This window comes from Carettochelys insculpta, chromosome 10 (genome assembly GCF_033958435.1).
Source record: "Carettochelys insculpta isolate YL-2023 chromosome 10, ASM3395843v1, whole genome shotgun sequence".
Taxonomy (NCBI): domain Eukaryota; kingdom Metazoa; phylum Chordata; order Testudines; family Carettochelyidae; genus Carettochelys; species Carettochelys insculpta.
Window position 1 is genome coordinate 4320066 of NC_134146.1, and position 15901 is coordinate 4335966.

The 15901-nt window shown below is 56.3% G+C and overlaps 1 protein-coding gene across 3 annotated transcripts in view; it reads left to right on the forward strand.

The window, feature by feature from the left end:
* Positions 1-2686: 2686 nt before the first annotated feature.
* ETV5 (ETS variant transcription factor 5) overlaps positions 2687-15901 on the forward strand; it is a 28046-nt gene continuing 14831 nt past the window's right edge. Inside the window, exons 1-5 of one of the 3 annotated variants that reach the window (XM_075003803.1) lie at positions 2687-2765; positions 5324-5461; positions 5610-5694; positions 5814-5861; positions 5953-6003. In XM_075003803.1, the coding sequence (XP_074859904.1) occupies positions 5417-5461; positions 5610-5694; positions 5814-5861; positions 5953-6003 (229 nt within the window). In that variant the 5' untranslated portion in view covers positions 2687-2765; positions 5324-5416. Of the gene's footprint in view, positions 2766-4493; positions 4514-5323; positions 5462-5606; positions 5695-5813; positions 5862-5952; positions 6004-15901 lie in introns of those variants that run through there. The other 2 variants (XM_075003800.1, XM_075003801.1) reach the window with 2 other exon arrangements.

Genomic DNA, 15901 nt, shown 5'->3' on the forward strand with positions numbered 1-15901 from the left:
GGCTTCGCCTGGGCAAGGGGCACAGAAGTGGCGTGTGGATCCCACACTGACCCAGTAGCAAAGTGGGTGGGCAGTGCTGTAGGGATCTGCCCCCCTCCTGACACTAGTCCATGGCCCCCAGCCTTGCCGCCCCGAGCTGCTCCGGCCAGCGTGGGGGCCGGGGAGACTCACTGAAGGTAGGCCACGGCCAGAGGCCCAGGAGCTGGAAAGAGCAGAGGGGAGGGCAGCCGCATGGGTCACCCAGCTGCACACCTGCCTTCGGAAGGGGGAGGGGCACAGTGATGGGGGGTGGGAGCGCAGAAGCAACCCAGGCTTGGAGGGAGGCAGAGTGAAGCTGCAGCACCTAACACCCAGATGGGCACACAACACCTCCTCCTCCCCCACCACAGGCCACCTCTGGGTGCCTGCGGAGCTGGGGGACCTGCTCAGCCGAGCCCCAGCCCCTGGCCATGGGACGTGCCCTACAATTTAAGGCCAGGATAGTCTGGCTCCTGTATAGCCCCGCAAGCCACTGAACCCCACCCTCTGACCCCCCTTTACTGATCCCAGTCACCTGTGGTTGGCAAAGGTATTGTCCACAAACACCTCCAGGCTGGATGGGAAGACGCCGAGAATGGCTGTGCCCACCGCTTCCCTGGGCTCCCATGGTGAATCGGTGTCACTGGGAAATCTTGGTCCGCTATTTTGAAACTTAACAGGTTTACTCGTGCCGCCGTTGGTGCTGGTTCTGCCTTTTGCTGCGAGACTGAAGAGCCCTTGAGGACATGGTAGTTTCCTTGTCAGGAGCTGCCCGTACACTCATACCAAGTCACCTCTCTGCTTCCTTTCAGCCAAACTAACCAGCCAGAGCACAGGAAGTCGGGTTTGACTAGATTTATTCTCCATAAACCCATGTTGGCTGCCCTTGATTATAGGCTAATGCTTTAATTGTGTTGATTGAACCTCACATCAGCTTGTCCATTGTTTTTGTCTGGGACTGATGTCAGACTAAATGGCCTGTTGTTACTCGAGACGTACCCCGTGGCCCAGCATTAGAACACTTGCAATCTTTCCGAATTTCTCCAATATTCCAAAAATGATTACAGATTAACCTAAGTGGATTTGAGGTCTCCTAAGCCAACTCTTTTAGGACTCTTGGGTGCAAATTTTCTGGGCCCGGTGCTTTGAAAGTATTTATCCCTAGTAGATGTTATATAATATCCTCCTTAGTTATTAAAGACTGGTATTATAAACACACTGTCTTGCTTTGTTCCAAATACAGAACAAAAATATTTATTGAACGATTGGCCTTTTTGTAGCATCATTAACCATTTTACCACTCCATCTGGTAATGGACCCATACCATTGCTAGGCTTTCTTTTGTTCCTAATATACTTGAAAAGCTCCTTCTTGTTGCCCTTAGCTTAGCAAGCCATGGAGTTCTCCTTGTGTCTTTAGCTTCCCTTACAATTTTTTTTACATTTCATAGCTTCTGATTTATGCCAGTTGCTATCTATTTCTCGTTATCTGATTTATGGTTAAAGGCTGAGGGAGAAAGTTCGGTGTGAGCCCAAGACTCCTAGTACATTCTTCTTGTCCAAAGCAGGGGATGATACCGTGGCAGAGCAAGCAACGTGAACACATTGTGGTTGCCGGGTGTGCGCATGTCCTCCTGGGAACAACTGGGGTCAGCCCCTGCTGCACAAGCAGCGGCAGGACTGACTGGCCCACCTGCAAGCCCAGCACTCTGCCTGTTATCCCCTGCCACACACGCCAGTGTATGCTTATCAAAAGTCAGGGCCAGGCCTCCCGTGCATTTTTGTTAATTGCCTCTGACTCCTACTGAGGACACCCAGGGCAGAATCTAACCCTTACCCCTGTCCAGCCAGGGCGGTAAGGGCCCCCAAGCAAACTCAAACGTGGGCCGTCGGGAGCTCAGTGCCAGCACCTGTACAGGTGGCTGTCTGGCGCTCAGCTCAGGCTGCAGAGAAGACGTGTTCTGTCTCTGTGACTCGTTCTAGGCGCCACTCCACGGGCCAGTGACCCTCCCCCCGCATCAGAGAGGGAGCCCTGTTAGTCTGTAGCTTCGAGAACAACAAGCCGTCCTGGGGCACCTTAGAGACCAAAATATCTGTTACCTACAAGGTGCCCCAAGACGGCTCGTTGTTCCCGGCCCAGGCGTGTGTTGCAATGGCACCCCAGCGTCGGGGCTGTCTGCAGGCGGGAGGGCACCCCCGATCCGTCCGCAGCCCCTGCAGAGGGGCACAGCCCGGGGAGCATGCGGTGCCTGTAGCCCGCAGGACGCGCCCTGGGCTGTTCACTCTGAACGCTAACGACACCCGCACTGGCCCATTGGCGGCGGGTCGCGCCAGGCCCGACGGCGCTGTCTCTTTAAATCCTGCCTTCTTCGGCCTCCCCCCGGGACGCGTTTTTTTATGAATGAAAAACGTCCGCTCCGTGCTCATGCAAATCAGGAGGCGCCGATTGGCCGGCGCTCCCTAGAGAATAAATTATGGCTCTCCGTGCTGGGAGGAGGCGGGCGCAGAGCGCTCCGCTAGGCCACTGCGACCAATCAGAACGGGAGGCTCGCCGCGACGCAGCCCATTGGGCGGCTGAAAGGGTAAACAAGCAGTGATTGACAGCTCCTGGAGGGGCTGTGGGCCAATAGAGGCGGGGTGGGCGGGCTCAGGAGGCAGCTCGGGTTCAGGCCGCCCGAAGGCTCCAGCTCCGAGCGACTCCGCGGCGGCGGCAGCAGCGGCAGAGGCGGCGAAGGGCTACGGCAGCCGGTGAGCGCGGGCCGGAGGGCCGCACAGGGGGAGGGGGTGCGAAGGGGCCGGTGGGGTCTGGGGGGGCGCGCAGGAGGATGGGGGCGCGAAGAGGCCGGTGGGGTCTGGGGGGGCGCGCAGGAGGATGGGGGCGCAGGTGGGGGGCGCAGGAGGATGGGGGCGCGAAGGGGCCGGTAGGGTCTGGGGGGGCGCGCAGGAGGATGGGGGCGCAGGAGGATGGGGGCGCGAAAGGGCCGTTGGGGTCCGGGGGGGCGCGCAGGAGGATGGGGGCGCGCAGGATTCGGAGGGGTGAAGGTGGGAGCGCGCAGGGCACAGAGGGGCGCGCAGGGGTGGATGGACGCACAGTGCTCTATGGGGGTGCAGGTAGGGGGTGCGCGGAGATCGGTGGAGGTGCAGGTGGGGGACACAGGGGTCGGTGGGGTGCAGGTGGGGGCGCGCGGGGTCAATGGGCGCGCAGGGATCGGTGGGGATGCAGATTGGGGGGCGCTCGGGGGTCGGGGGGATTCAGTGGGGGCGCTCAGGGGTCGGGGGCGCGCAGTGGAGGGCGCAGGAGGATGAGGTGCAAGTGGGGGGGCGCAGGGATGGGGGGCCGCAGTGGGGGGCGCAGGCGGATGGTGTGTAAGGGGGGGCGCAGTCGTGGAGGTCCACGTGGGGGCCGCGCTGGGATGGAGGCGCAGACTGGGGCTCACAGGGGGGGGGTGCAGCGACTGGACCTGGGAGGACCTGGGGCGCCAGGCGTGGATTTGGGGGTGCCCGGCGATGCGTGTTTGCAGAACACAGGGAGCGGAGTTAAGTCGCCGTGCAGGCGGTGGCTGAGCGGTCCCTGGGGGGGCGGGGCGGGGTGGGGTGGGCAGATTTTGGGGCGCAGGGGGTGTGGGGCGGCCGCAGGTGGATGGGGCTGGAGTGTGCAGCGGCGCGCGGCCGCCTGCTCGGAACCGCTCAGCTCGGCCGCGGCTGCTCGCTGGGCTACGAATGTGGGCGATTTGTGAATGGACCTGGTTTTGTGTGAATGAAACGCTGAGCTTCCCTCGCTCCGCGGGGGTGGGGGCTGAGTGTCTCTCCTAGGGCTGCGGGGGAGGAGGGGCGCATCTGAAGGAGTTTCATGAATGGGGAAAGCTGGGAAGTGTGTGCCTTGTTTTGTGAATGGGGCCCTGCTCTGGGGATCCAGTTACACTCTACCTGCTGCTGCTCCCTCTTCCATTCATAAAGCTAAGGCCAGATTGGCACTGTGGGGGAGGGGATGCTAATTTTATTGTTGGACTGTGTTAAAACTTTCCTGGGGGCACAGAGAAGGGAGCAGGCGGGGAAGGAGCTGGGTTAAACGCACGAGCCCTCTCCAAATGCCGCTGTTATTAAATAACTGGACCCAAGCACGAGCTGTGAAGGATTTTTGGGCTGGTGGCTTGGCCTTGGCATTCTTTCCTGCCCTGCGGAGTGTTGAAGCAGGGCTGACATTTTAAGAGCAGGTTTAAGGCTGCGAGAGACGATGCTGGATGGGAAAGCTGGGAAGCTCCTGCTCCTCCTAGGGGTTCTGAAACTTGGGGTGTACATTTTTTGGTCTTCACGCTGAACATTTAACTACTGCATTCCTTAGCTCTGCTCACGGAGAGGGGAAGGCTGATGGGCCTTTGGCAGCTTTTTAAAAATAAAAATAAAAATAAACAAAAACTACTGCAAATGTTGGGGCACCACAGTCTTGTCCTCCCCGTCAGCCCACAGCTACTCAAAGTTTTCAAAAACAAGTCAGTGTAAGTTGCACTTTGATTAATTTACAAGAGTCCGGCTTCTGGTACGGCAAGAGTTGCGTCAACAGTGTGAGGGAGTAGTGATTTTTTCCCCTTTATGTTGGCTTCAGTGTCAGCCGAACGGGTAGAAAGCAGTCGCTGTTTGTTACAGTGTGTTTATCTTCTCGAACACGAGGGGCGGGGGAAGCCGTTTGGTTTTCCTAAAACCGTGATTTTCATTCCATTAAAATGGCTCCTAGAAAAGTATTCCCTCTCTTACCCAGAAGAGTTAAGCTTTGTTTTCTGTTGTCTTTTGGTAGATTTGTTCTTTCATATCATTAAGTAAACTGGGACTTACCTTCCATGGACTTATAGCTATTTTTAGCTATCTTTTATCCATGGAGAGAGAAAATATTTGTACTCTGGGCAATGTGATCTCTGCCTTGTAATCCCCGCCTTTGCCCATATGCTTGCTTTTAAGCGGTTGTAATCAATCATTAGTGATGTCACAGCAGTTTCCATAGCAACTCTGTGACATCACCAACTAAAGGTTGTGACCTCTCTGTTCCAAGCAAGAAGATCGGTTATAGAGGAGAAACTCGTGAATGAAGGTGATCGATCAGAGCAAGTTAATTGGCAAGGGGAGAAAATGACAGAGAGTAACTGGATTAGTCTTTAAACGTTGTGTGGGTGGGTGGGTGGGTGGGTGTGTTGAGCCCAGCAGCTAATCTGTAAAGCTCTTGCAGGCAGTGTTCTTTCCATGCCGGGGACAAGGGGAGGTCTGCTCAGGCTTAAAGGCAAATCTTGAGGCTTTGCATCTTTCTCGTTCCCCAGTCTTCAACCAGCCAGAGGAGCAACTTGACAAAAACTCTCCGTCTCTGGGATTGGCTTCCATGCTGAGAACATTTCCGGGGCTACTAAAGAGCAATGGACGGCTTTTATGATCAGCAAGTCCCTTTCCTGGTCCCAGGGGTAAGTCCTTTTTTTTGTCTGTGCCTCCCGAGAGCTTTCTGTGCTCCCTCTCTTCTGCCCTGCAATTTCTTTCCCTCCTTCCAGCGTGTGCCGGCTCCAGTAACTTGCTGTGTCCTTCACACTTGCTGCATGCTCTCTCTTTCAGCAGTCGTACCCGGAGGAATGCCGAGGCCGGCCAGTGATAGACAGAAAAAGGAAGTTTTTGGACACAGATCTGGCGCATGATTCAGAAGGTAGCTAAGCTCCCACTTCTCCTTTAAGATTTGCTTGAAGTTGTCCATACTTCCTCCGTTCTCCGTATAAGCTGAACCTTTTTGGAAGTGGTCGACACAATTCTTTTATTCTGTTCCAGAACTGTTCCAGGATCTCAGCCAGCTTCAGGAGGCTTGGTTAGCTGAAGGCAAGTCTTCCCTTCTTGGCCTTTTTTACAGTTTGCTTATGTATGTGTATTTGGAGCAACTAAACTTATGCTACAACATTTTTTTTTCCAGCCCAAGTTCCTGATGACGAACAGTTTGTCCCAGATTTTCAGTCCGATAACTGTAAGTAACTCTGTAGCTGATAGATCATTTCACAGCAAAACATACCAATGTCCTAACTGTTGCGCAAAATACCATGCGGCCTTTTGTTCCCTTATCACCACAGTGTAAATGGGCAGGTTGAACCTCTCTAATCTGGAACTCTCTCATCCGGCAACATCCATAATCCAGCACGATTTTCGTCAGTCAGGATGACCACTTATTGTGGGTGTGGTCAAGTTTCCCGATGTCCCAAAAAATTTTGTTTCCAGCCTCCAGTCCTGGCTCTCAGTGTTCTGTGCTGTTATTTAGCTGTAATTTACCCCAAATGTCTCCTAAGAGCCCAGTAAGCAGTGGAAGCATTGGTAATGCTTCTAGACAATATGACCTCCTATTGTTTGGCAAATTCTCTTGTCCAGCACCAGTCACGTCCCACGGGTGCCAGATTAGAGAGGTTCACTCTGTAGTTGTTTTCTGCATGAACTTGTGTTACTGGCTCTGGTTAAAAAGGAGGTAGCATGCAGCCTTGCCTGGGTTTGGTGCCTGAGATGAGGCTGTATTTCTAAGTTTCCTGTCTTGACTGACTAGGGGGTGAGGGGATATTCTAGCAACTGCAGGGCTACCCATGAACTCTCGGATTCTTCATAACAGCAACTGATTGATTGATCGATTGATTTTAAAAGCTGTTGTGTTCTGGGCAATCTGATAGGGGCACAGGTGCAATGCTACTTGGTCAGCTAACATCTCTCGGTGATGGCCTTGACAGCAGTGAAGCTTTTAGAGTTGTAGCCTGTCAAGGGCAAAGCTGACTGGTGAAACCTGAGCAGCATGAGGATGCATTAGTCACTGGCAAGCAGGCGTGTTTAAGAGAAGATGGAAGAAGATGCAGTCCCTTGTGAATTGCATCAGAGAGAGAATTGTTCCTTAGTCACAGTGCATGATAGAAAACACCTGAGCTGCTCTGCCTTTTTTCCCCCTTTAGCTGCAGCAAGCTGCTTGTCTGTGCGTTCTCCCTCCGTGTTTTGGGCTGACCATGCTGTCATTAGAGGCTCCATAAAAGCAGGATGGTTTTGGATTGTTAGCTGCAGACATAAATACCAGCTCAGTACTTATTAATAGGCCTTTGTACTAAGTCACACAGCTACCGAACATGAAGGAAATCAAATTTAGCCTGCAGTAGAACGGATTCTTTGCTTAAACTTTGTCCCAGCATGCAGCCGAGTATCTTATGCTACTGTAAAGGCGTGTTAATTATTGCTCTCTGATTGCTCCTGAGCGAGTGGGCAGCTTGCCACGTAACTGCTCCAGACAGCAAACATTTTTACTTTCTCTCTCTCTCTCTCTGCCTCAAGATAAAAGGCAGGCCTGGAGTCAGAAGCACAGGTCTTTGTTGATATTGCAGCCCAACCCTTCTCGTTCTGGCCGGGAGCAATATAAACTGCTCTGTCTGTGTGTGTGGGGGGGGGTGTGACTCCTTTGGCAGAAGCTTTTATAAATGCGCCTCTGGACAGATTGCTCCTCTGTAACCAGAGCAGCATGGAGGGAGCCGAAATGTCACTGGGGGGTTTGTAGAGAGCCAAAGGGGACAAGCTGCTGGGGACCCAGTGGTTTGAATGTGCCTTGCCTCTGCAGAAGGAGACTGTGACTGGCCTGACTCGAGTGAAGAGGGGTTTCTGGCTCGTAAGGAGGCTGCCTCGGTAACTCCAAATCGACATCTAGGTTTTACAGAGTAGCGGCGCTACACATTTTTTTTTTTTTTTTCCTCCCTTCAGCTAAGGCGGTTCATCCTCCCGCCCTTGTAAGCTAGGAGTGTGTTTCCCAAGCTGGGGTCCATGGACGGCCGGGTATCCAAGAGGGCATTGCAAGGGGACCGTATAAAAGATAAATTAAAATGAGCATAGAAAATAAGTTTCAAATAAATTGCAAAGTCCAACCTAGTATTATTTTCAAATTAAATCTCTTCCGAGGCTGTTGTTAATTGCCGTCCGAAAATCTGTGTTGTGGTTTCCTTTAATGACGTGCACACAGGGGCTCGAATGGGCTGTGATGGGGGTCTGCGAATGGTTTGGGGGAGACTGGGGGTCCAGGCTAGTGAAACGTTTGGGAACCGCTGCCCTAGAGCGCCTGATGCAGAGGGGCAAGGGAAGAAGTGGTGGATGGCTATGTCGGGGGCTCTCCGCAGGCTTGGTGCCACAGCCGTCTTGCTGGGGTAGCCCGGGGCCTCTCCCAGGCTGTGGTGCCTACACTTGAATTAAAGCAGGAGGTTTGGAGGGACTCTGATTGCCTCCCGCCTCCTTAGGAAGAGTCATGCAGGCGACACTCAGGGCAGCTGGGCAGGACTTGAGCCCTGACTGGGATTCTTCCAGGCTCTCCTCTGGCCTGAGGGCAAGGAGCAAATAGGGAGGGGAGTCTGGCACCTGCAGGGGAAGGAGTGTGTCTTGGAGGCTGGTGGTAGCCAGGCTTGGCTTGTTGGCTTCCTTCTGCCTCTCTCCCCCACCCGCGGGAGGGAGAAAACTCAGCTGTCTCTTAGTGGCACTGCCTGGGACCAGCCCTACTGGGACAGCTCTAAAGTTGCCCCATGTCTAGAGGAACTTCCGGGACTCTCCCTTGCAGCCTAAGTCCTTTGGGGCTTACCCCTTGGTAGGCTTCTCTTATCCTTCTCCGGCCCATTCAGAGGGATACAAATATGACAGGGCACAAAAGCTCCTAGCAGGGCCCCTTTGGGCTGGGGGCCGGCTTGGTCTCCAGTCGCTTTCCTTTTAGAGGCTGAAGGGTCCAATAGCAGGAAGGGACACACGGGGGGGCTTGGGCTTCTGTGCCGAGGAAGGCCCGGGGATGCAGGCTGAGGGAAGAACGCTGTGTTTCTTGTTGCACGTGAGGTCTTTGGCACTGACCTCTGCCAGGGTCTCTTCAAATTTTTCCCTCCTGGGTGGAATAAATTTTGTTATGTGCGCCACCAGCAGAAACGCGCTCTGCGAAACAGCAGAGCGGCACCCGAATCTCTCCTGGGAGGCTGCCCGAGGGCTCGGCTTTCAGGGACCGCTGACCTCCAGTTGCTTAAAGGGACACCGTCAACACAAATGACAAACTTGTCCTTATTTGCTCCTGTGCTTCATCCTGCTGTTATGCAATAACACATGATAATGCTCTCCCGCTCCACTCTAGGCGGAGCTGACAAGCTGCCGCCACAAGAATGCAGGATGACTCTTTTCCGGCCCCACAAATGCCTCTCTGGAGGACAAACTGTGCCCAGAGCGACCCTCTCTGCCCACCACATGCTCTGTTCTGCAGCAGACTCTCTGCTTGGCAGTCTCAGGGCTGGAGCTTGTCAGCTGCACCTTGCCAAGAGTTTGAAAATACAGAGGCGGCTTTGGGTAGCAAAACTGTTACCCGGGTTTTGCTGTTAATTTCACAGCTTTGGATTAGGTCGTCCCTACCAGCAAACTGGAGTCTTATGCACTCACAGGTGTCAGGGCCACCGTATGGCGTGTTATATCTGGGCTCAGAAATGCACCAAACGCACAAGCGGATCGATATGTCTATGGATGCCAGTTAAAATGTACAGACAGGCAAAGGGAGAAAAATGATGCCTGAGAACTTCAGTCTGATTTAGAGGTATTTCCTCTGGCTGTTTTGACATGCGGTAGTTTGTTTTAACTGCTGACAAAACATTACCTGGGGAATCTCAGTGGCTGCGGTCATTAAATAATTATTCGGACACCGACTCTAACTTCCTGTGCCTGTGAACTTTCAAGGAAAATATTTAAACCCAGTCATCTTGCACAACTGTCAGCAATTAAATTGGTCTAGTGAAATAAATGCTTCAACTGAACGTTGGTATTCTCGGCTGAAGTTGCATGCCTCTGTGTATATATCCAAATGCAATTCTGCCAAGCCTCATTGTATGCTATTATAATGGATAGGAGAAAGTATCCTTGGCTGCCCACGGGATAAGGGAGCCGGGTCTGAGGTTCCCCTCAGACTCAAGCACTAAAGGCTGAATGGTGTTTTCAGCACGACCCGGTGGTGGAGGTAACGTTCATTTCGCAGAAGTGGCTGAAGCCGGGTGTGCGCAGAGTGTGGGAGGTGCTAGTACGTAGCTGGAGCAAAGGACAGAGAGGGGATCAATGGCCCCTCGATCTTTTCCATTCATGTGCAGAATAAATGTTTCTATGTGCACCCAAGCAGGTGCAATTCTGTAGAAACAAAACCTTCGGTTTGGGCGCTTGCTAATCAGCAGGGCCACATTGGACTCTCTCCTGAGCCAGTCTTCTCATCTTACAGGGACTCCCAGCTCTGCATGCAACTTGTTCTGGCCCCTCAGGCCCATTCAGCAGGTGGCTAGTCGCAGGCAGGCAAGTATTCCAAGGCCCCGTTCCTGCCTTGAGCTCCATAACGGCTGCTCTCTGCGTGGCCCCCCCAGGGGTGCTCCGCGGGGATTGGCTGCTGCAGGGTCAGCGCCGAGCTGTCTAACAGGCTGTTGCATTCGTGGTGTTCCCTCAAGCGTGTTTGTTGGACGCCAGCTTTTCCCTCCGGCCCGGGAACATCTTCTGTCGTTAGAGCGAATAGAGGCCCATTGCTTTCGCTGCAGAGGAAAAGTGGTTTTGTGGTTGAAACCTAGAAAGCTGGTATTCTGCTTCAAGGGCACATGGCCCGGGTGTGCACGCCCAGAGGATTAAGTACAGCCTGAAGGGCACAGGGCGGTGAAATGAGCCAGCCAAGCAAGGTGGCGCCTTATGGCTGGACGCCCTGGGAACGTCCAAGGCAGCGGAGCCAGCTGATCCTGTTCTCCGGTGCTGGCGGCTTTCACATGTTGGTGGCAAAGAATGTGCATTTGTTGGTCTTCTTGGAGCTTGTTTCTACTGACCCTAAGTCTGGTCCGGAACTTGAGTCAGCTGCATCCCCTCAGAGGGAGCGCGGTGGAGAAAGGGGCTAGGCACACGTTCCTGCTGCGGGGCTGGACTCGGAAGCTGGCCTTGGACTTAGTTGTGAATGGCTCTGGGTCTCCTGGTTCCCACAGGAGAACCCGTTCCGTCTTTCTCCCCTGCGCTGGAGCCTCAGCGCGCCAGGCAGGGCTGGATCGGGCTTCCAACAGCCGAGGAAATCAGAGCCCCAGGCTGACACGGAACTGGGCGATGCTGAAGGCTTCGGCTAATGCTCGCAAAGTGTCATTCTCACTGCTTGGGATTCTCACCCTGACTCTCTCCTGAGCTTTATTTTGAGGCCAGAAGAGGTCTAGAAGATCTAGCCCCAGAGGGTTCATAAAATGGGGGTTGCGAGTCACTCTGGGGTGTTGCTGCCACTCCCCCTTTACAATGGTGCCCAAACCTTTTCCCCACAGTGTGGGAGAGGTTGAGAACCCCTCCCGCAAAGACCAGCGCAGGACGCCGGGGCCGGCATCTGCTTTTTTCCAACAGCCTCTTGCCCCACTGCTGACAGGAAATCTCTAGCACTGGGTACCCAGGTGGGCAGCGTGCCTAGAGTGGCGGTTGCTGGTCTGACTCCTGAAAGCGCCGTCAGGCTGAGCGGGTGAAACACAATCAAAGGCTGTAATGAAAGCCAGGCTGGGCCGGGGGATGGGTCCCTTTGCCAGCAGCTGCACAGAGGCTCCAGTCTCCCCCGTGTGGGGCTGCCCCAGCCTAGAGCTGAGCTCCAGGGTGACAGATCACTTACCTGGCCAGCTGAGACATGGGCTAACTCCAGTCCCTTCCTGGCCGCCGCCCCCCCCGCAACCAGGCGCGCTCCCTGACCTTTGCTATACTTAGACGGTTCCCTTGCTTTTTCCAGCTTGTAATTATAGTGCAGCGCAGTGGAATTGAAAGGTTGGGAGCACACGTGCGAGTCCCCCCCCCCAGTCTTTGAGACCTCGGTGCTGTCTCCTTGCTCTGGTGTGGGGAGCTTTTCCCAGGCAGCGCCCACGCCAGCCGCCCTCTTGGGCTGGTGGCAGTAATGGCTTCCAGTCGCTTTGATTCCTAGGTCCCTGCTGGGTCTTGTGGACAGGCTCTGCCTGCCAGTGTGCCGCGTCCTACCTGCAGGTTTGACTGTGACTTATTTGACTGAAACGCTGGGGAGCGGAGTGGGGCACAGGTCATCTACAAGCCTCTTATGTCGCTCTGTCTCGGGACAAAACTACCGTCTGATCCCAGCAGTTCTCCAGCTGTGGTCCTTCAGCCTCAGATCTTCTCCGCTTTGTCCGAGGTCGTCGTCTTCTGCATTTGCCTCGTGGGCTCTGTGGCAGAGCTCGACAGAGTATGGTGGCAGATGGTTTTCTGAGCGTGGCCTCCTCACCCCCACTTTCTTCTGTAGCGGGGTTTAGAAACGAGCTGGATAAAGTCACGGAGGAGAGGTCCGTCGGCGGGCCAGGACGGGCCGGGGTAGTGTCCTCCATCTCGGTCAGAAGCTGGGAATGGGCGAACAAGATGGATCACTTGGTGATTCCCTGTTCTGTTTGTTCCCTGAGGTCGACTGGTATTGGCCACCGGGGGAAGACCGGGTACTGGGCTTGGTGGACCTTTGGTTCTTATGTCTGGTCTGCAATGAGCTGGCCGGAGCTGTGGCAGAAATAGGCCCTGTTCCCAGGCGGGCCATGGCAGGGGTCATGATTCCAGCTCAAGTGCAGCCTGGGAGAGGCAGGTGCTCTAAGCCCCTACAACCAGCTGTTGAAGGGTATTTTTCCCCAGCCGGTCCATGGAGCATCCTCTACAGTGAGTCTGTGCTTGTGGCCAGCCGAGCTCCTCAGTCACTTCAGAGGATGGGGGTGTCTGTGGGTCCCCAGAGCAAAGCTGGGTTGCAGTGGCCAGGCCGATCCTCTTTCCTCCCGGTGAGCAGGGAGGGGCGGGGGAGCCCCATGCCAGCAGAGGAGACGGTGCCAGACCCTGGCACCCAGAACAAAAGAGCCTGAGTTAAACTCCCCCCACCCCGCAACTGAATGGGGCTTCTGGCCCTCAGCATGGGCCGAGTCGCACACCCCCGCTCGTTTGGCGCGAACACGGCACGAGGCCGTTCCTGCGGGTTTTAATTCCTTATGCAAACGCTGCACCCGGCACTGGCCTCTCCCTGCGGCCAGCTGGGCTCTGTTACGAGCTGCAGCATCATTTTCCCCCCCTTTTTTTTTTTTTTTTCTTGGCTTGAATGGCTGTGCCGCGCGGGAGGGCTTGTTTTTTTCGGTCTCTGCATGAATGGAGCGTTCCAAATTGGTTGTGAATGGAGGGCGGGGCCCGCTTGCAGACATCCTCAATGAACAACCAGGCCCCATTGTGCTGGGGCGGAAAAACAGCCCCGGCAAAGAACACACAGAGGCTGTTGGAGAGGAACACGCCTGTGATTGGCAGCTGGCGTGCCTCCAGAATCCCGTTTCCTTTTGCTTTCCCTGCTGCTCAGCAAGGCCAGGCTGAAGCGGGGTGAGGGGGGGGCTCTCCCTGGGGGCGGGAATTAATGCGCGATACACCGAGGGGCAGCCCTGTCTGCTCGGGAAGTGGGGCCGCTGCTTACTGAGGGAGAAGGGGCCTGCTAAATCAGTCTACCCTGCTAAGTGCTTCTCCCTTTGCGGCAGCAAGGACCAGTCCAGAGAGAGAGTCCTCGGCCCAGCCCAGAGCAGGGCACAGGTGTGAGAGCCCAGCGCAGCCCCTGGCAGGGAAGGGCAGGCCGTCTCCGTGTGCACACTCACGTCGCCAGCTGAGCGGCCTCTGCCCAGGCCCACGGATGTGGGGGGCACAGGGGCAGTTGCCCCAGGGCCCGACGTTTCAAAGAGCACCGAAGCTGCGGCGGCCAGAGCGCTGGGCTCTTTCAAAGTGCCGCTCCGGTGCTGCTCCACACAGCTGTGGGCCTGGGAATGGTGAGGTCTGACTGCCCTAAGCCCCGCCCCCTCCAGTCATGGCCCTGCCCTTCCACCTTCGCCCCGCCCCTTCCGAGGTTTCCAAGCCGCTGCACCCTTCGCCCTCCAGCCTTGCCCCAGGGTGGACTCTGCCCCTCTCCTGGTTGGAGTGAGACCTGGAGAGTGACTTGGTTGTGACGCCTCCCTTGGTGTCTTTCCCAGGCCCGGGGTGCTTGCGGGGGGCTGCGAGCGCTTGGGCAGGGCCGGTTTCTCCTGGTGTTCCGGGGGAAGTGCCCAGCCTGCGTGGGACTGACGCTCCACTCCTCCGTGGTGCCCGGCTGTGGCGTCCTGGCCTCCCTGGCGAAGGGGAATGGGCCGAGCCTTTGAGCAGGTTTAAAAATGGTGCCTCGGGAGCAGAGGCTGCGAGGACGTCCGGGGCTGCCTGGACCAGAGCGACCTGCTTTGGGTTTTAAAGGGACCCTGTCTGGTGAACCCCCGGGGGGTGTGGAACGGCTTCCCCACCGCGTGCCATCTCCAGCCAGGTGGGTGTCGTGCCTGCGGGGTGGCAGCTGGTGCTGAGTTCCTGCGCACCCGGGCGCTCTGACCCAGGCCTCCCCCTCCCACAGCAGTGGTAATTGTTGGCTTTGTGCGGTAACCAACGTTGCCTGTTTTCTCGTGCGTTTAAGCCCCCAAGTGCCGCCTGCCTTCCCCGGCTCCCCAGACTGCTCCCGTCAGCACCCAGCCTAGCTGCTCCCCCTTCCCGGGGTGCTAAGCTGGTTCCCCGCAACGGCAGGATCCGCTGATGGTCTCCTCGGCCTGCCGGGGTGAGGCTTCTCTGCCCAGAAGCCATGCAGGTGGCAGTTAGAGCAGCGGTACCAGCCAGACTTACTTGAGCCCCCGAAGGCCTTAATTTGCCACCTGAGAGGACTCGACTGCCCGAGGCAAACGGGGCCCGTAACTCCCCACCAGCGCAGCTGCGGCGTCTGCAGAGCTCGGCTGTCATCCGACCCCCGGCTCCTGGCTGCTCGGAGGGGAGGTGTGGGGAAGAGCCGGGGCGCCCCAGCCCTGGTTGTGCTCCACCGTCCTCTGTTGGAAACCTGCCGCACCGGTACAGCTGGGAAGCAGCAGTCGCAGGCACATGTCCTGCCCGCGGAAACGTGCCTCGGAAACTTCCTGGTGGCCGACGTCCCCTCTGTCCTCCTGGGCCGCTCTGGGGGCTAGAGCGGCTGGAGATCGGCCTGGGGGCCTGCTGGAGGCGTCCTGCACTTGGGAGGGATGCAGGCGAAGCCCTGCATGGGAGAATGGCGGGTACAAGGCCAGACCAGGCGCATGGGCCGGTGGCTCCCGTCTGGCCGGCGACAGTAGCTCCAGGAAGTTGGCGGCAGCTGTTTAGGCGTGTGCTGATGTCTCGCTGCAGTTCTAGCTAACTCGGAGCTGGGGCCCGTCACTGCTCCGAGCTGGTCTCCTCTGGCCATGGCTGGCATGGGAGCGACCACAAGACTTTGATTTTCTGCTGTCTTCTTCACACTGAGCCGGAAGGAGCTGCCTTTCCCAGGGCGCCTTGTTCTCCAACCCACACAACTTGGGCAAGCTGTGCTGGGCCCAAAGCCTCCCTTAACATTCCCTTTACTTTCCTTCCCAAGCCCGATCTGGGGCAGAGCCCCCTGCCCCACGGGTACGGGCTTTTCCCAGCCCTTGGTGTTCCGAGGCAGTGGATGGCAGAGCCACGGAACAGCTCCTAAGCCATTAAACCCCAGTGACGGCGACGAGGTTCACTTTCTGGGCGAGAAATGGAGGGTTGATTCTTGGCCCTCCTGGGCCAGGCTGACCTCTGCCATGAAGCTCCTGGCTCTCGCGGGTGTGCTGGGACATTTAGAAATGGGTGTTGCTTGATGTCCTGGATAGAAGGCTTTACAGCCACGAGGCTGCTTTCTGGAAGCACCGAAGATGCCCGGACTTGCTCCTGGCCAGAACTCGCTGCCTCTGCCATTGGGCAGCACGGCAGGTGCAATTTCAGCCTGCCCGGCTGGGCTGAGTCCCGGTGGCACAGCAAGCCGGCTGCTTGCCAGGGCAGCTCGTGATTTTAAGCCCCCTCTCCCGAGCAGGAAC